This window comes from Dromiciops gliroides, chromosome 3 (genome assembly GCF_019393635.1).
Source record: "Dromiciops gliroides isolate mDroGli1 chromosome 3, mDroGli1.pri, whole genome shotgun sequence".
Lineage (NCBI taxonomy): Eukaryota > Metazoa > Chordata > Mammalia > Microbiotheria > Microbiotheriidae > Dromiciops > Dromiciops gliroides.
In genome coordinates this window covers 160,552,014-160,572,176 of record NC_057863.1, presented here as the reverse complement: position 1 = coordinate 160,572,176, position 20,163 = coordinate 160,552,014, and the positions used below count along the sequence as shown (strand labels likewise).

Genomic DNA, 20,163 nt, shown 5'->3' with positions numbered 1-20,163 from the left:
GGATATCTAGGTAACACAATGGATCAAGTGCTAGGCCTGGAATGGAATAAGACCCGAGTTCAAATCTGATCTCAGATAAATATACTAGCTGTGTGATGCTGGGCAAATCACTTAACCCTGTTTGCCTCAGTTTCTCATCTGGTAAAATGAGCTGAGAAGAAAATGGTAAACTATTCTTGTATCTTTGCCATGAAAACCCCAAATGGGGGGCACTAGGGAGTCAGACATGATTGAAACTGACTGAACAACAACAAATAGCATAGACAACGAGTGCTATAGCAATTGATGAGAGGGGAAATAGGTGCAAAACTTCATCTGGACCTTGAAGGATTTGGATGGGCCAGTGAAAAGGTAGAGGACTAAGAAACACACACAAAAATGTGTATGAGAGTTTAAGGATTAGTTTGTGTGAAGTCATTTAAACCATTCATCTAAAAGAACACCTTTCATATCAGTGCAGAAATAGGAGAAAGGAGAATTTCCTTTTTTACTAAATCTCTTTTTTTTTTTTAAAACAACATTCTCTATAAAGAAATCCTGCCTGGTAGCTAGTTTATAATGCTTGACCTTATTTATTTGTATTCTTTTCTCATTGGGCATGAAGGATGGTGAAAATATTTTGGTTAACAAACTGCCTGAAATTTGAAATCTGTTAAGTTGTTTTGACCTTCTTAGCAATCAATTTGATAGATGGCAAACAAATAGTAACTGGGTTTCTTTTTTTCTTTTTTTTTAAGTGAGGCAATTGCGGTCAAGTGACTTGCCCAGGGTCACACAGCTAGTAAGTGTTAAGTGTCTGAGGCCGGATTTGAACTCAGGTACTCCTGACTCCAGGGCTGGTGCTCTATCCACTGCACCACCTAGCTGCCCCCATAACTGGGTTTCTTTTGACAGGTTATCTATCCCCCTTGCCTTGCAATATACTTCCTCCTCACCTCCACCTCAAAAAAATTAAACTTCCTTCAAGGCTTAGCAAAAGGCTCATCTACTTCAAAAAGGCCTTTTATAATCTTACTACCCCCATTTTTTACTTTGTATTTGATTTGAATATGTTTATTTTTACTCATCTGTACACATATTGTTTTCCCCAAATCAAAATGTAAGCTCACTGAGGGCAAGGCTTTTTTTTTCTACTTAATTTTTATCCCCAAAGCCTACCATAGTATAGTGCTAGTCATATAATAGCCATTTATAATTCTAAATAATTGAATATATGAATGAGGAGAAAAAGTATGAGAATATAAAAAGGAAGATGTTAGTAAAAGAGATTTTCCCAATGGAGTGACATGATAGTTCCTCGATAAATAGAGGAATACAAATATAAAAAATAACTTGTATGAAATTTTAATTTAATATAATTTTTAAAAGAAATGTATTTCTTTTTTAACCATGTAGTTCATTACATTTCAGAAGAGAATTCAATTGGGCAGCTATCTTTATGATAAACAGTTATATTTTGTTTGTCTATTTTCAATTAATGTTTTCCTATTATCATTAAACAGATTCACATTTTCAGTTTTTATTTTCTAATTATAAACCAGAGTAAACCAGAGAAAGAAAAAGTATACATGGTTAGATATATTCTGAGCATGTGTGCTATTTGTTTGATTTTTAATTGTGCCTCATCATTTACAGATTCTCTTGAGTTTGTTTGTTGCTGTTATTTGGACAACCTTGAGCTTGATGAAGATCTAAAGAAACTTAAACAAGTAAGCAATATTCATGTGGGTTATCTGGTTATTTGTATTAATATTTCTATTTTCAAGAAAATAGGATTATATTATACCGTTCAATATACTGTAGTCAATACAACTGCATTAGACTGTTTTCTAAAAGATATTATGAGTTCACTCTACATTAATTTAAGCTCTCTTTAATATATTTCTAGACAATAAAATACTGTATTTATTACCATAACCATTAAGAACTCTAGAAATGTCTACCATTCTATAACTATTTCTGTGAATAGTTTCTCATTACTATGTTGAAAAAAAGTCAGTTGAACATTGTTCATAAAATGGAATTTGGGGGTAATATTCATATCCTCTACCTGGTATGAAAGTAATAGTAGAAGTCAAAGATCTAGGAGCCAGAGCCTTATATGAATCTTCAAAATACTCATTGTTATCATCTTTTTTTAAAAAAAAATTAAATGGATATCTGTTGTTTCTGGTATTGTCCAGTATAGCAAAGAACATTAAGAAAGATATTCTCCTGGCTCTTGAGGCATGGGGAGGTGGGGTGTGGTGGCTGGGAGCAACACCTAGTTTAGCTTCACCTTGTATTGTCCCTAGGGATTTTCAGAGTATATCCAGGTGTCCAATGGGTGTAATTTTAATTTTGCATTATTTGAATTTGCACTATTTGCAGTTATATGTGAAATATGGTAATTGGTCCCAGCCCAATAGAAATAGACCTTGAGCATTTGAACAATGCATCCATATCATGAGGTTACTGTTTGCAGTAACTGGGCTTAGTTGTACCATAAATGTTCAAGTGCATACTGAGATAATGTATGCCAACAGATTATACTGTATTTGATGTGGATAGTACTTTTTTTTTTTTTTTTGGTGAGGCAATCAGGGTTAAGTGACTTGCCCAAGGTTCACACCAAGCTGGGCAGTATCAAGTGTCTGAGAGTGGATTTGAACTCAGGTCCTCCTGAATCCAAGGCCAGTGCTTTATCTACTGAACCACCTAGTTGCTCCGATATAGTACTTTTATTAAAACTCTTTTGTGCCTTTGGTTCTTGTGTATTCTACAAGGTGGGCCAAAAGTCACAATGTTTTAATAACTTTTTGAAAATTATTTTTTTCTTTATTTTTGCCATTTATGAGATTTTATTTTTCATACAATGTAATTCAATTCTTATATGTATATAGTATATAATGGTATGGTATTATAAATTAAAAACAAAAAAGGAGTTATTAAATATTGGAACCAATTCATGACTTTTGGCCCACTATGTATAATACTCATGAGGATGTACCCAATGTGCTAGCTGCCATCTTCTATTCCTTTTTATGTTTTGGGAGTTCTGTTATGACTATCTATATATTTTGTCTCATGGGAAGCAGTGGAGTGGCAAGAATGCTATATTTCTAGTCAGCATAAATCATAGTTACACCTCTCATTTGCTGTATGCTCCTTTAAAATTATCTTTACCTCTTGGTGCCTCAGATTCCTTACCAATCAAAAGGTAATAAAAATACATATACTATTTACTTGGCAGGAGATTTAGAAAGTGCTTTGGAAAATTTAACTTGAACTGCTGATCCTACTATCTCCTTTTTCTAGTTTTTAATTTTTTTTTCATTTGTGTAGTTCATGTTTTTTCTTGCATACAAGTCAACATTGGCAATAAACTATGTATACATACTTATACCAGTGATGCAACTTCCTTTGCCTTTTGCTTGTAATTTTGATTCTTTTGGGATATTGGTGTTTCATGATTTTTAGGCTTACAACATCACTGAGAGAATTTTTGGTCTTAAAAGAGCTAGAATTTTGAATGAATGAATAGTGTGAGAAACTAAAACTACTGTCCACCTCCCAAGTAAGAGACAACCCAATCTCCTACTCAATTATGGCACCACCTCATCATCCACTTGCAGTGTAAGTCCAAAAAGAAGTGAAGGGGAGTAAGATTAGATTGGGATACTTATCTATCGGTATCCTTATAATATAGTTAATATATATTTTTAATCTCCTTTATGTTATCATTGTGAATAGTTAGACTTCTTTTGCTATGTGTATATCAGTAAGTATACCTGGTACCATTAGTATACTGATATCTGTAATGAGGACTCTTTGGTGCACATTACTATTAATAGGTAAGTCTTTTGTTCGAACTCTGTACAGTTCATCTATCACACTGGAGGAGAAGAACATATTCTTAAGATATTAACGTTGGACTATTAGCTATGAAAAATTTTATTAGTTCTCTTTTTGATAAGAGAAAAATGGAATTGAACTACTGACTCATTTATATTTTCCATTATACAGACAACATTAGAAAGTAGGTAAATTAGCCTTAATTTTATGCTATCTATTATATTGGCTCTACCATTTAAGAACATTTACTCAAAAATCTGAGAAAACTTTTGAATAATGGAGTCTGGGCTTAACCTCTCTAACATCACATGGGGGGAAAATGGAATGTTGTGAAAGATGACATTTCCAAGGCACAACCAATTTTGATTAATGTGAGAACTTCTAATATATTTTAGGATATTCAGTGACTAATTTTCACTTCTAATATGCAATATGTAGCCATAGACAGTATAAAATTTTGATTTTTATTTTATTCTCAGTGCTCTTGGTCACTTTCATAATTCACCTTTTTAAAAATTCTATTATTAATATTAATCTTCAAATTTGAAGACTAGCGGACCAAATTAAATTTTGTACAATGATTGCAGTTGACTTGTAGTAAATGTCAGATGATTCAAATTATCAAAAAATTACATTTTCTTTTTTTATTGTTATTTATTTATTTTTTGTGGGGCAGTGAGGGTTAGTGACTTTCCCAAGGTAACACAGCTAGTAAGTGTCAAGTGTCTGAGGCCAGATTTGAACTCAGGTCCTCCTGAATCCAGGGGCTGGTGCTTTATCCACTGTGCACCTAGCTTGCCCCACATTTTCTTTTATTTAATATCTCCAGAAAGATATATTTTTCAAGCAAAAAATACATTACATTTCAATTTATACTCAGAGTTCATTAGTTCTCTTTCTGAGGTGGATAGCATTTTTTCATCATGTATGGTTTAGAATTATGTTGAATTATTGTTTTGATCAGTTTAAGTAGGATGAGGATAACTGATAGGCTTCAAACTCATCAATGAATTCAGAGGATGTTAACCCCAAATATGTGAAGATTTTTCTCTGGACATTGTCAATCATCCTGATTGTTTTCTGCCATTGGAATTCAAGGACTCCAGGAGAGAGAGTGAGGCTAACTACCTTATACAACTCGACCTTCCTTAAATCCAATGCATGCCCAAGTCAAGATATCATTAAGGATGTCATTGATGCCTTTTGAAAATCAAAGACAAATAACATATGTTTCCCTCCATCACATTTTCTTCTGTTTCTTCCTCTTCTCTCTTTTTATCCTGTTTCTCCTTAAAACTCTATTTTACTTCCAATTTTATCACCTCCCTCTCCCTTTTCTTTTTATCCCTTTCCCCTCCTATTTCTCTATTGTAGAAGTTACATTTCTATGCACAACTGTGTGTCTGTGTAGATATAAAGATATATCTATTTATCTCTATAGGTATCTGTATATAGATATATAGATGTAGATGTAGATATGGATATAGATATAGATAGATATAGATATATCTCTCTTTGAACCAATTCTAATGAGATGAGATTGAAGCATTTCCTGGTACCTACCTCTTCCTTCCCCATTCTCCCAGTGCATCCCTCTTTCCAACCATTTGATTAAGAATTACATTAAAAGCTTGTATAAACAAAAGTTGAGAACTATCTTTACATGTAATGGAAAAAATAAAATACCTTATATGTAAAAAAAAAGAAATTACACTAAAATATTTTTAGTTTCTTTTTAATTAAGCAATGCAACAGATGCATATGAATGTATGTTTATGTAAAAAAAAATGTAGGTTGCCCTTAAAAAGCATCATAGATAGTGATCTCTTGAAACAAGAAAACTTCTGCCATAATTATCTACTCAATTGAAAACCTGAAGAGCTGAACAATGGTTTCTTACTTTTCAGATTAGTTTCACTTGGGGGTAAAAAAAAGGCGGGGCAGCTAGGTGGCACAGTAGATAAAGTACTGGCCCTGGATTCAGGAGGACCTGAGTTCAAAACCAGCCTCAGACACTTGACACTTACTAGCTGTGTGACCTTGAGCAAGTCACTTAACCCTCTTAGCCCTGCAAAAACAAACAAACAAACAAACAAACAAAACAATAAAAAACTTCTTCTGAAGGTTACACTTTGAAATGAAGCCTGATTTTACTAATGGTAGTTCTAGGTGCCAAGGTATTGCCCATTCACTTATATTGGGTAATAAGTATTAGGTGATAACTTTTCTCTAGCTCGTTGTACTATCAAATCTGCAATTTTATACAAGTGCTTACATAATTATCTGTAATTTTCCTGGTCATAACAAGAAAGAAAATTCTCTAATATGCCTAATATTCTATATCACATACTTATCACTGCCAGGGTCAGAGGTGTGCAATGATTAAATTAAAAACAAACAAACAAAAAACCAGTTTCTGGGCACAATGAGACCTTCATTCTATTGACTTAAATATCAAGAACACACCCAGGGCATGGTGGATAAAGCATTGACCCTGGATTCGGGAGGACCTGAGTTCAAATTCAGCCTCAAACACTTGACACTTACTATCTGTGTGACCCTGGGCAAGTCACTTAACCCTCATTGCCCTGCCCCCCAAAAAAAAAGAAAAAGAAAAAAAAAAGAAATTCACTATCTCTTTACCTCTATTCTGGTCTCTAATAGAGTATACACTTTAGATAGCTACAGTCTAGTCTCTGGGCATCCTAATCCTTCATTTGGTTGTCTCTCCAGTTCCTACAGTCCTGAAAGGTTGGTGTGAAGAGAAATGCATCTTTATCTATTCAACAGAAAACATTAAGCCATTTCCTATGCTTAAGCCATGCTAGGCAGAATATGAAGGGACACATGAGGGGGGGGGGTTGTTTTTTTTTTAAGTGTTTTATCATTTTCTAGCTACATATAAAGATAGTTTTCAAATTTGTTTTCATAGGATTTTTAGTTCCAAATTTTTCTCCCACTCTCTCTTCCCTCCTCCCTCCTCAAGATGAAAAGCAATCTGATATGGGTTAAATAGACACATAATTGTTTTTTGGGTTTTTTGTTTGTTTGTTTGTTTTTTGTTTTTTTTTTTTACATATAAGGTATTTTATTTTTTCTATTACATGTAAAGATAGCTCTCAACTTTTGTTTATACATGCTTTACAATTTCAGATTTTTCTCCCTACCTCCCCTCCCTCCCCCTCCCGTAGACAGCAGGTAATCTGATATAGGTTATATCTATATATCTATATATCCATATCCATATCCATATATATATACACACACATATATATATACACATAATAACATTAATCCTATTTCTGCATTAATCCTGTTACAAGAGAAAAAATCAGAGCAGTGATGCAAAACCTCAAAATAGAAAAAAAAAAAAACCAACAGCATCCAAAACAAAAGAAATAGTATGGTCCAATCAGCATCTATACTCCACGGTTCTTTTTTTTTTTTTCTTGGATTTGGAGATCCTCTTCTATCATGAGTTCCCTGGAACTCTTCTGTACCATTGCATTGGTTAGAAGAATATAGTCCATCACAGTAGGTCAACACTCAATGTGATGATACTGTGTACAATGTTCTTCTGGTTCTGCTCATCTCACTCATCATCAGCCCACGCAAGACCCTCCAGCTTTCTCTGACCTCCTCCTGCTCATCATTTCTTACAGCACAATAGTATTCCATTGTATTCATATACACAACTTGTCCAGCCATTCCCCAATTGATGGGCACCCCCTCAACTTCCAATTCATTGCTACCATGTAAAGAGCAGCTATAAATATTTTTGTACATGTGGGTCCCTTTCCCCCTTCCATGATTTCTTTGGGAAAAAGCCCTAAAGTGGAATTGCTGGGTCAAAGGGTATGCACAGCTTTATCGCCCTTTGGGCATAATTCCAAATTGCTCTCCAGAATGGTTGGATCAGTTCACAGCTCCACCAACAATGCATTAGTGTTCCAATTTTCCCACAGCTTCTCAACACTTATTATCTTCTTTTTTTGTCATTTTAACCAATCTGATAGGTGTCAGGTGGTACCTCAGAGTTGTTTTAATTTGCATCTCTCTAATCATTAGAGATTTAGAGCATTTTTTCATATGGGAATAGATAGCTTTGGTTTCTTCATCAGAAAACCTGCCTGTTCATATCCTTTGACCATTTCTCAATTGTAGAATGACTTGGATTCTTATAAATTTGATTTAATTTCCTATATATTTTAGAGATGAGGCCTTTATCAGAAGTACTGGCCTCAAAAATTGTTTCCCAGCTTTCTGCCTCCCTTCTAATTTTGGAGGCATTGCTTCTGTTTGTACAAAAATTTTTTAATTTAATATAATCAAAATCATCCATTTTGCATTTTAAAATATACTCTATCTCTTGTTTGGTCAAAAAACTGTTTTCCTTTCCAAAGATCTGATAGGTACACTATTCCTTTCTCTCCTAATTTACCTATGGTATCACCTCTTATGTCTAAATCATGACACATAATTGTTTTAAGGATATGTATGGTATGTTGTTTTTTTCACTCCAGCAATTCTCAATTAGTGACAACCAAAACCTTGGTTAAAGTACCAACAGTCTTCATTGCTACTAAGGTAACTATATTATAAAGTCTCTACAACATTGCCAAAATATACTGACAGTTTATCTATTAGAATTTGACCATAATTTAATGTAGCTATATTCAAAGAGAGACTTATTCTATCTAATAAACAGCACCAGACTAAGCTTTCCAAATCCAATTATAGTCTCTATTTTTAAGTTATGTATTTTCCTATTTACCAGTCTCTGAACTGTGTTAGGATCCATAGATTATGAATAACCAATGGGAAAAGTAATTAGGATGTGTATTCATACTGTAGATACAATGAAAACAATTTCAAGTTCCAACTTAATAGAATTTTCCAGTATTCATTGGTCCCTCAATTTGTGAGCCCATGGTTTGGTAAGGAAGCAGGGAAATTAATAAACCCAGCAATAGTTTTGCCTTCCAAGTTTATCTGCTGAAACTAATTTTTAGAATTTTTCTAATGTTGTGCCTTTCTCCAGTGTTTTGGTTTGGTATAATTTACTAGTAGACACAAAACCCAACTTGGGACCTGATGCTCAGAATTTTTTTTTTTTTTAATGAAAGGCAAATCAATATACTCCCTAAAATTGAAAATCAACAGTGGGAGAATTCAAGGCTTTAGATGATAATGAGACTTGCTTCCTGGACCATAAATTGTATGCACATATATGCTGTATTACTTGAGAATAACTCATCTGTTTTCTAATGAATAAATGCCTTTTGGTTAGCTGTTGGGTAGCTCTGAGTGATGCTTTGTTGTTTGAGTGAATGAGGAGCTACTGTGCATACAGCCAATTGCTCTTGCCTGCAGTGTCAAGGAGCTTCTTCACATACATACAACCATTTGATCATTGGAAAGCACAATCAGAAATAACGCAACAACAACAAAAAAATTTGAGGCCAAAGATTGTTATTGTTCTTTCTTTTGTATCTCCAATCCTTAGCTAGTTTTCGATGTAGTTTTGGTTTTTTTTCTTTGTTTTTTTATAATACTGATTTCTTATTTTTGCTTGCTAATTTATACTTTTTGTTTGATAATTTACATGAAATTATGTATCTTGTTAAGATTTGGGGGGGCACGGGGGGCAGCTAGGTGGTGCAGTGGATAAAGCACCGGCCCCTGGATTCAGGAAGACCTGAGTTCAAATCTGGATTCAGACACTTAACACTTACTAGCTGTGTGACCCTGGGGAAGTCACTTAACCCTCATTGCCCTGGAAAAAAACTACAACAAGATTTGGGGGGGCAATTTTGGATTTCCTTCCTCTCAACCACTGGTTATTTTCTTTAAAAGAGATATGGACCCACACACTATTATGATTTAAAATGACTCTGGTCCTCTCTTTTAACAGCTGGTTTTCAATAGGTGTTCCTTCATTTTCCAATCTACTTCATTTCAGTATCCCTAATGATTCTGACCTTTATTATATGACTAATTTAAAGAATTTCAGTGCTAAGAGTTAGCACATTGGAGGAGGGGGAAATTTTGAAGGGACCCTTTTTTGTTCATTTATGACCTCTCAAAATCTCTATAAAGTTATTCACAATTTTTTCAGTTATTTTGTTATCAAGTTAAAGACATTAAATTAAAGTCTTAAATGTGTGCAATAGACATGGTTATTGGAATTCAGAAATAATTAGTTTGGGGAAAGTAGGAAAGGAAATATACTCATTTTAGCTCCAGAAGAGATTTATATTCATAAAAGGTCTCCCAAAGATTTTTAGTGCAGTTTTAAGCTATAAAAGCTTTAATATACTAATATAATTATATTTATTTAAAGCTATATGTAAGACATAAGATTAGTACAGCTTTATACTAAATATTTAATACTCATATACGTATATGAACACGCATATGCATATATGAATGTACTTTTAGATTAATATGGGGGCAGCTAGGTGGCACAGTGGATAAAGCACCAGCCCTGGATTTAGCAGGACCTGAGTTCAAATCCGGATCCAGACACTTGACACTTACTAGCTGTGTGACTCTGGGAAAGTCACTTAACCCTCATTGCCAGAAAAAAAAAGATTACTATTATCTGTGTGTTATATAGTCAACAATATTTCAGTCCTATGTTCCATATTGTCTTACTCTGCATAAGACCCTGAACACAGGGAACACTTCTGAGTAAAGCTAAGCAAATAGCAGTATAATACCATATCTAAGGCTGGCTTTTTGCATATGATTTTCTGTACACTCATTTATAATCGTGCTTCCCTGATCATTATGCCCACTCAAAGAAAGTGTGTAAAGGGGAAAAAAGGCTTTAGAATGGGGTATTCATCTAATAGCTACCCAGCAAAAAAGAGCCATCAAACTCTTTACAGTGATCTGATGCAATATTCATAGCTCCTGTAAAACAGATAGCTGAATTTGTAGAAAATAAGCCCACTAGAAACTTATATGGATGTAAAATATTCCATTCAACTTCAGACAGATGCCTTTGTCATAGTTGCTACCTAAGGCTACAGACACATGGTGTGTGTTTTGTAGTTTCTTTTCTATTTGGACAAACATTGATGCTATAAGAAACTGTCACTGAAAGGGCCTAGGATAATTCCTAAGCTAAGGAAAGAGACAAGCTTCAACTGAGTGAAGCGAGTCTCTGTTACCAAGATAAGCCTTGCTCTTGCCCTAATGTGACATGAAGGTGCCATTCGAGGAACTAGAGTTAGAAAAGTGAATGTGAGAACCAGCTGAAGAACTTAAAAAATAACAGCACAAAGAGGGAAAGATGAAGGAAGAAGTGGAAGATAAAGTTCTATGGCTTTGGAGATAGCCCACTGAGAGGCGCAAGAAGGGACAGTTCAGTGTACTTAAATCCAGAAAGAGAAATAGCACATCTTGAATGAAGGTCATTGTCCCAGGATCCTTTGCCTAAACCTTCTAACAAACGTGGAGCTTGAGTCTTTTTGTCTTCTGTTTCATTGGTTACTCCCCGCCCCAGCCACATAATATGACATTCTGCAGATTTTGCAAGCTTGGTAAATGTTGATAATGGACTGGGTAAGATGACATTTTTTGCAAGCTTAAAGATTGTTTTAAAAAGCAGTGTTTTAGTTTGGTATAATTTACTAGCAGACACAAACCCCAACTCGGGACTGATTCCCCACTGGGAATCAGGAAGTAGACTTGAGTAGTGCTGGCCCAGGTAAGGTAGGTGTACAGGCTTGTTGGAGCTAACAACCACAGCACACAAAGTCCTGCTGTCTGGTTAATTAGCAAGTTGGCCTGGGGTTATCTATGGACCAGGGAACAGAATCAGGGTAAAGACCAGGCAAGTGAAGAATCTGCCCCTCCTGAAATCATACCACCTGGGACACCCCCTGAAACTTGGGACAGTGAAGCTCAGAAATAGTGCCCCACTTTAATGAGTCAAAAATCAAGTAAAAGACTGGCAGGATGAGCTGACAGAGAAAGCTAAGGACCATAGAAAGTTTCTTAGTGACAAGGAAGATCGAGGTGTACCCTCAGAAGAGGATAGCAACATTAGGGCACCTTCAAACAAAGCTTCCAAGAAAAATATGAATTGGTCTCAGTCCATAGAGGCATTCAACAAGGACTTTGAATATAAAGTAAGTTTGGTAGGGGAAAATTGGTAAGAGAAATGAGAATTAATTCAGGAGGGTCATGAAAAAAAAGTCAACAGCTTGAAAAGCCAAATTTGCCAAATGGAAAAGGATGTTCAAAATCTCTCTGAAGAAAATCCTTGTTTAAAAATTAGGATTGATAAAATAGAAGCTAATGACTTTGAGAATCGAGACACAATAAAAACAAATCCAAATGAATAAAAAAATAGAGGGCAATATGAAATATCTCCTTAGAAAAACAGCTGACCATGAAAAAAGATCCAGGAGAGATAATTTGAAAATTATTGGACTACCTGAAACCCATGATGAAGGAAGGAGCTTACACATAATCTTCCAGGAAATTGTCAAGAAAAATACTCTGATATTCTAGAAGCAGAAGGTAAAATAGAAATTGAAAGAATCCATTGATCATCTCCTGAAAGAGATCCCAAAAAGAAAACTCCCAGGAATATTATAGCCAAATTCAGGGCTCCCAGGTCAAGCAGAAAATATTGCAAGCTGCCAAAAAGAAACAATTCAAGTACTATGGAGCCACAGTTGGTATAGCATAAGATCTAGATGTGTCTACATTAAAAGATTGGAGGACGTGGAATATGATATTTGGGAGGGCAAAGAAATTGGGATTACAACCAAGAATCACCTATCCAGCAAAACTAAGTATAAAATTTCAGGAGAAAAAAATGAGACTTCAATGAAAAAGAGGACTTTCAAGCATTTGGGATGAAAAGACTTGAACTGAATAGAAAATTTGACTTTCAAATACAAGACCCTAGAGAAGCATAAAAAGGAAAACATGAAAAAGTAATTAAGATGGATGTTAAAAGGTTAAATTGTTTACATTCCTACATGGGAAGATGTTATATCTAACTCATAAGAACTTTCTCAGTATTAGGGAAGGTGATAGAAATAAATTTAGATAGAAGGCACAGGTGGGATTTGATTATGAAGGGAGGATATCAGTAAAGTATTTATTTTTTATCTTCTTTTAATGGGGTGATTGGACTTTGGTGACATGCATGGGGTCATGCAGTGGGTGTGTCTTGTGTCTGAGTCTGGATTTGGGCTTGGGTTCTCCTGGGTCCAGGGTGGGTTCTTTGTCCACTGTGTCACCTAGATGCCCCATGATGACATCTTTAGGGTAAAATTAAGGGGTGAGAGTATTGCACTGGGGGATGGACAAGGGGAGAGTTAGCATGGGGTAAAATCCCACATGAAAGAAACAGGAAAGCACTTATGGAGTTGGGGGTGAGATGGGGGAGGAACAGGGCAGTAAATGAACCTTACACTCATCAGAATAGGTTCAAAGACCTTAATCTCATCAGAGTTAGCTCAAGGAGGGATTAACAATAGGCACCCAATTGGGTGGAGTAATCTATCTAACGCTGCAGGAAAGTAAGAGGGGAAGGGGATAAGGATGTAGGGGTAGAAGAAGGGAGGGCAGATTGTGGGAGGGTGCAGTCAGAATCAAATCCCTCTTGAGGAGTGATAGGATGAAAGTAGATAATAGAGTAAATATTATGGGGGAAGGGAATAGGATGGAGGGAAACAGTTAACAATAGTAAAAAGAGAAAAGAAAAAATGTACAAAAATATTTATAGCAACTCTTGTGGTGGCTAAGAATTGGAAATTGAAGGAATGTCCATCAATTGGGGAATGACTGAACAAGCTGTGGTATATGAATGTAATGGATTATTATTGTGCTGTAAGAAATGATAAGCAGGATGATTCAGAAAAACCTGGAAAGACTCATATGAACTGATATATAGTGAAGTGAGCAGAACCAAGAGAACATTGTGCACAGTGACAGCATTATTGTTCTATGAGCAATTGTGAATGACTTAACTACTCTCAGCAATGCAATGATCCAAGACCAATCCTAAAGGAATAATGATGAAGCATAATATCTACCTCCAGAGAAAGAACTGATACTGATTGAACACAGACTGAAGGCATGCTATTTTGTGCTTTCTCTTTTTTTTTTACTTGAGTCTTTTATGTAAAATGACTAATATGGTAATGTTTTACATAATTGCACCTGTATAACCTATACTGATTACTTGCAGCCTTGGGGAAGGGAAAGGGGAGGGAGGGAATGAGAGAAGGATATAATTAGGAACTCAGAACTTTAAGTAAATTAGTTTAAGATAACAGCAGAAAAAAGAAAAGAAAACATTCATAGAGGTATAGTAGACCAAAGCTTCTTAAATGGTGGGTCACAACTCCATATTGGGTCTTGTAACTGAATGTGGAGGAGGGTCTCAAAAAATTTGGCAGTGAATTTTGATTTTGTATCCCTATTTTATATACCTATATACCCAGGGTCACATAAAAATTTCTTGAGCAAGAGGGGTCAAGAGTGGAAAACATTAAGGAAGCCCTGTAGTAGATGAAGTACCTTGTAACCATTCGGTGTTTCTGGAAAAGCTGCACCAAATTTCTAGCATCAAGGAATTCTTTTAATTCATCTTATTTGAGACTAGAAAGCTAGAAAGGGAAAAAGCAAATGCATAAGCTTCTTGGGGAGGAAGGGAGAAGGAAGTAGTGACATTGAGAGTGAGAATAAAAATAAACTAGTATCCATAAACAGAATATATATGTGTGTGTGCGCGCGTGTGTGTGTGTATATGTGTGTGTGCATGTATGTGTATATGTGTGTGTGTGTGTGTGTGTGTGTGTGTGTGTGTGTGTGTGTGTGTGTATGGATGTTAATCCCTCCCTGAGCCAAATCTGATGAGATTAAGGTCTTTGAGCCTATTCTGATGAGTGTAAGGTTCATTTACTGCCCTGTTCCTCCCCTACTCCCTTAATGACTTTTTTAACCTATCCTTGGACTCATATATATGATTGTGTTTTTGTAAAGCTATATAGAATCTATTAAGCCCTGAGAAAACCATGGAGATGCCTCAGGAAAAGAATAATGAGAAAAGGAAATGTTAGATAGTGTGTTTAGATTAATTCAAAGCTATGATTTTAAAAAAATCCAGTTCTAATAAAAAAAAAGTCTTATTTCACCCTCCTAAACTAAATTTGATTACTTTTCATTTTTGATGACTCTCCCTGGTATGTGCCTGGCAGAGCTTGTCTGGCAGGGAAGGTCAGGGAAAGAGTTGTAGATGCTGCAGAGAAAATGTTAGTCTCTTCTTAACATAGCTTACAATTTTATTTCTAGAATTGTTTTTACCCTTCATCTCTGTTCAGAGGGATAGGTTTGAGTACGGAATGTGCCTGGGCACATCCTAATGTCTAAAAATAAAAAATCATGATTTTACTTTTTTAATTTCATGGGTTGGTTTGGTTTAAGGTATGGATTAATATGAGTTTAGCTTTATTTTTTTTTCATTTTGATAGAATAGCAAATATTTACCTTTAAAATATATTTTTTAGGGGCAGACTAGGTGTCGCAGTGGATTAGAGCATCGACCCTGGGAGTCAGGAGTACCTGAGTTCAAATTCAGCCTCAAACACTTAATCACTTACTAGCTTTGTGACCCTGGGCAAGTCACCTTAACCTCAATTGCCTCACTAAATATATATATATATATATATATATATATATATATATATATATATATATTTAATTCTTAAGTATGTCCTATGTGCCAAGCACTGTACCAAGTGCTTTACAAATATTGTTTCACTTGATCATCAAATAACACTGAAGAGTAGGTATTTATCATACCCCATTTTATAGTTGAGGAAACTAAGTCAGACTGTAGTTACATGATTTGCCTAACGTCACATAGGCAATGGGTGCCTGAGGCTCAATTTGAACTTCCTTGTGCATACACTAATGCACATCTACACTAAATAGGGGAAGAAATTTTTGAAGAAATCTTTGAGAATATTTACCCAGCCCCCCTTATTTTACAAATAGGGAAACTGAATAATAAGAAGGTTAAGTGGCTTGCCCACCAACTCAGATACAGTACCTAGAAGAGTCAGAATTCAGCCCAGCCTCCGTTACACTCATCTCAGCATTTCTCCATCACTCCATGCTGGCTCTTCCTTTTTATCTTGTGTCAACCTCTCTAAACCTCACTCCTTGGAATTAACATTTCCATGATGCCAGGAAATAGGCAACAATAAGTCAGATTAAGTGAGAAATTGGAAAGGAAGAGACCTGGGCAGGAGAACAGAGTTTGGATCCAACAAGACTGGGCTTGAGGTTACCCTGGTTGCAGGAAGTTCAAGGGTCCAGAAGCCAAGAGATCACATCAGGGAGAAGGGCATCCAGAGGGTCACTTCCGAGAAGTAAGGCAAGTCTGGCAAGCGGAAAGTTGGCGGATGGGCAAAAAGTAAGAAAAAATCACAATTGGGTATCAATGTTAAAGGCAGAAAATGTTTAATTCTGAGCCAGAGCATCAGAGATGAGAATGCAGGAATAAGTGGTTCTGGGACAATAGTAGTTTGACTTCTGGTCTTCTTTATATTTGCTTTCATAACTGGAAGGGCAGTCCCAAATCCTAAGGAGCATATAAGTGATTGAAGTTTACTGTAGAGTAGGAGGAACAAAGGGGCAGCTAGTTGGCACAATGGATAGAGCACCAGGTTGGAAGTCTGAAGACTCATTTCCTAAGTTCAAATCTGGCCTCAGATACTCACTAGCTGTGTGACCCTGGTTAAGCCCACTTAACCTTATTTTGCCTCAGTTTCCTTATCTGTAAAAATGAGCCAGAGTGGGGCAGCTAGGTGGCACAGTGGATAGAGCACTGGCCCTGGGGTCAGGAGGACCTGAGTTCAAATCCGGCCTCAGACACTTAACACTTACTAGCTGTGTGACCCTGGGCAAGTCACAACCCCAATTGCCTCACACACACACACACAAAACCAATACGCTCCCCCCAAAAAAGAGAGAGCTGGAGAAGGAAATGCCAAACCACTCCAGTATTTTTGTCTAGAAAAATCCCAAATGGGGTCATGAAGAGCCAGACAAAACTAAAATGATTGAACAACAAGAGAAACAAGATGTTTCTTATGTCATACATCAGAGAGTTTTAGTTAGAAGGGACCTGAGAGATCATCTAGTCTAAGCCCCTTAGTTTACAAATGAGGAAACTAAGGACTGGGAGAGGAAGTGACTAGCCAACATCATACAAGTAGTACCTTATGGAGCCAAAATTTAAACCCAGAGCTCCAAATCTAATCCTAGGTGGTGTGGTAGATAGAGTGCTAGACACAGAGTCAGGAAGATCTCAATTCAAATTACAGCCTCACATACTTACTTACTAGTTGTGTGATTCTGGGACCATATTGAACCTCTGTCTACCTCAGTTTCCTCTTCTATAAAATGAGGACAATAATACCACTTATCTCCCGGGATTGCTGTTTAATTTAAAAAAGAGAGAGGAGGGAGGGAGGAAAAGAGAGAGAGATTCTATTTGTAAAGTGCTTTGCAAGCCTTAAGAACTCTCTGTAAACATTAGTTACTACTATTCAACTACTTTGATGATACTGCTTAAGGGTAGGAGTAAAGAGAGGAGGTATGAGGTGGAACTGGTGCAGTGAAAATGTTCTTAATTATTCTATATGATTAAAAGGCAATGGGGAATCAGCCTCTCTTTTACAGATAGAAAGTAGGTAACTCTAAAAGACTGTGCCTTTCACTCCAGTGAAAATTTTGAAAATCCAAAACATTTTATGGTTATCACTAAGAACAGAATCTCGGTTTTATTCCAATTGAGTAAACAAGATCCCTCCATCCCCATTTTTTTTTGTCAAAGGGAGGGAGAATTGGAGAGAGAGGGAATAAGGAGACCAGAATCTAATCATCACCCTATCCACTGACATCTTAGCAGGTGGTTTCTCACTGCAGTGTCTTCCTGCATTAGACATATAACTATGTACATGAGCTTTTGTGACCTGCCCAAGCTCCCTCAGTGAGCATTTGTTAGCTTTTTAAATTCTAATTACATGATGATTCTTTACTGCTTTTCCTATCATTTCTTCCACAACACTTCTACAAAGTAAGTAACTTCTCATTTGAAAAGAAGGGGAGCATGGAAGAATAATTTGTCCAGAAAAAGTAAGATCATATTTATAGCCATAGCTCCAACTCAGAATCCCTGGGATTCTAGCCCTTAGTGAACTCGGCTTCAGACGGTTCCTTTCATCAAGAGTACAAAATTGTAAGAACCCAGAACTTTCTGCACTATCAAAGATAACAAGGAAGATAATTAGCTAAGAGAAAGCTGACACATTTGCTGAAGCTCCTTTCACAGGCAATAGGAAATTAGACTGTTAAGGCAGGGGTGGGTGGGTGAGAATTGATTTTAAGCAGGGGTTGTATGTGTGATGTGTTACTGAGAAATGAGAAGGGATGATAGTGGTATGCACCTAGTTTACCCTTAAGCACTGCCACATGTATACTTTTTAAATTGCCCTTTCGCCTTGGCTTCTTTTGAGACAAAACCCATCAATTTCAAGTGAATAGACCTTTATTGAGTCATCCTAGGTGCAGGATCACATTACCAGGTGATCTTTAGGAATACAAAGCTAATAAGACACGGCTTCTGCCCCCACAGATCTTCTAAAGCAGTAGAGAAAAAAAACACATATATACCAAATAATTATGTAACAATGTAAAGTTTGATAAATATGTGAGAAAGGCAGAAAAACTGAAAATTTATGAAAGAAAACAGTTGATTGCACATGAAATGCTAAATCTCTTATGTACAACTAGGCTTTTTAAATATATAATAGTTATCATGTCAATTTCTTTTTTCCCATTTTTTCTTCCCTCCTTCCTCACTCTAGAGATAGTTCTTTAAATAAACAAATGTTTCCCTCCCAACCGCCTTCTCAAGTATGTAATGCAAGAATTTTTACCCACCATTTTATAGGTGAGGGCTCAATAGATGAACTTACTACATGGTTACACTTATGTTAAATGAGGATAATAATGTACACCTACCTCCCAGAGTTGTTATGAGGACCATATGAGATATGTGTAAAGTGTGCACAAACCTTAAAATGCTATGCAAATGCTAGTATTTTTGTTGTTTTTATTATTTTATATTACAATTTATATGAGTAATGTTATACTTTCTGATGTTATATTTCATTATGTCATGTTATATTATTTTTACATTGTGTTGTGCTGTATCATATCATGTGATATTTCATATCATATATGGTTTGAATATTATTACATTACATTACATTACATTACTATCGTGTCAGAACTGGGACTTGTACCCAGGTCTCACAGCTCTACAACCTGAGGTTTTTTCCATGGACAGCTACCTAAGCACATAAACAAGAGAGAAATCATTCCTGGCTGGGATTATCAGGGAAGACTTCATGGGAAAGGTGTGTTTGGGTAGTTGTTGAAGAATAGATGAGATTTCATCAGAGAGGAGTGAAAGGAGAGGAGGAATTCTAGGCCTACAAATAATTTAAAACACAGAAAACAAGTAAACAAAGTCACAGACATATTTAGGGAGTAGAAAGTGATCTACACCTTTCTCTTCCTGTTTTTTCCACCACTTCTAGCCTCAGCCTCCTTATTTTTTTCCTGTCATCTGTCTTATAGTCCTTATTCATAACCCTTTCCTTTTTCCATCTGCTATTTCTTTGTAAGTTGTCTATTCTCTATAAGGATGCTTCTAGTAAAGGGGTTATTTTCATTATCTTCTGAAAAATACTGGTGCTAGAATTGAATTAGATAAACTTCTTTTGGGGCAACATTAAGATCAATCATTTGGGAATTTCTCTATAGTTAATTTTTGGACAAATCTATGATCTCCTGCATATCGGTATTCCCATCTTCACCACTGTGTACATTTCAGTTAAACAGTCAACAGAAGTCCAACCCTACACTCTGCAGCCCTTTTCAGAGTTATTTTGACTCCCAATGGATGGGCTGCCAGCACAAGTATTTTATGTATTGAGTAATATGTGTTTTTCATATACTTTGTTTTCCTAGTGTAGATAGTAGACCAATCCATTTTGAATGCTTTATACTTCACCATTTGTATGGTCAATGTAGTATGGCATTCTTGTCTTGCTTTTATTCTGGTTTTGGCCAAAGGCTAGGGCACAAACTGGGAAGAGAGAGACATGGGGAACAGGGAAAATTTGCAATATGCAAAACCGGTGCTACTACAAAAGGAGACAATTCTTTCGTATTCCTTCATGGAACCATTTAAAGACCATTTATATGAGGAAGCCATTA

At 35.9% G+C, this 20,163-nt stretch overlaps 1 protein-coding gene across 1 annotated transcript in view; it reads left to right on the top strand.

Moving 5' to 3' along the window:
- The window catches only part of NALCN (sodium leak channel, non-selective), a 582,828-nt gene that overhangs the window by 401,040 nt on the left and 161,625 nt on the right, over window positions 1–20,163 (top strand). Inside the window, 2 exon segments of the mRNA XM_043993194.1 lie at window positions 1,636–1,660; window positions 1,663–1,709. Coding sequence (XP_043849129.1) covers window positions 1,636–1,660; window positions 1,663–1,709 — 72 coding nt within the window.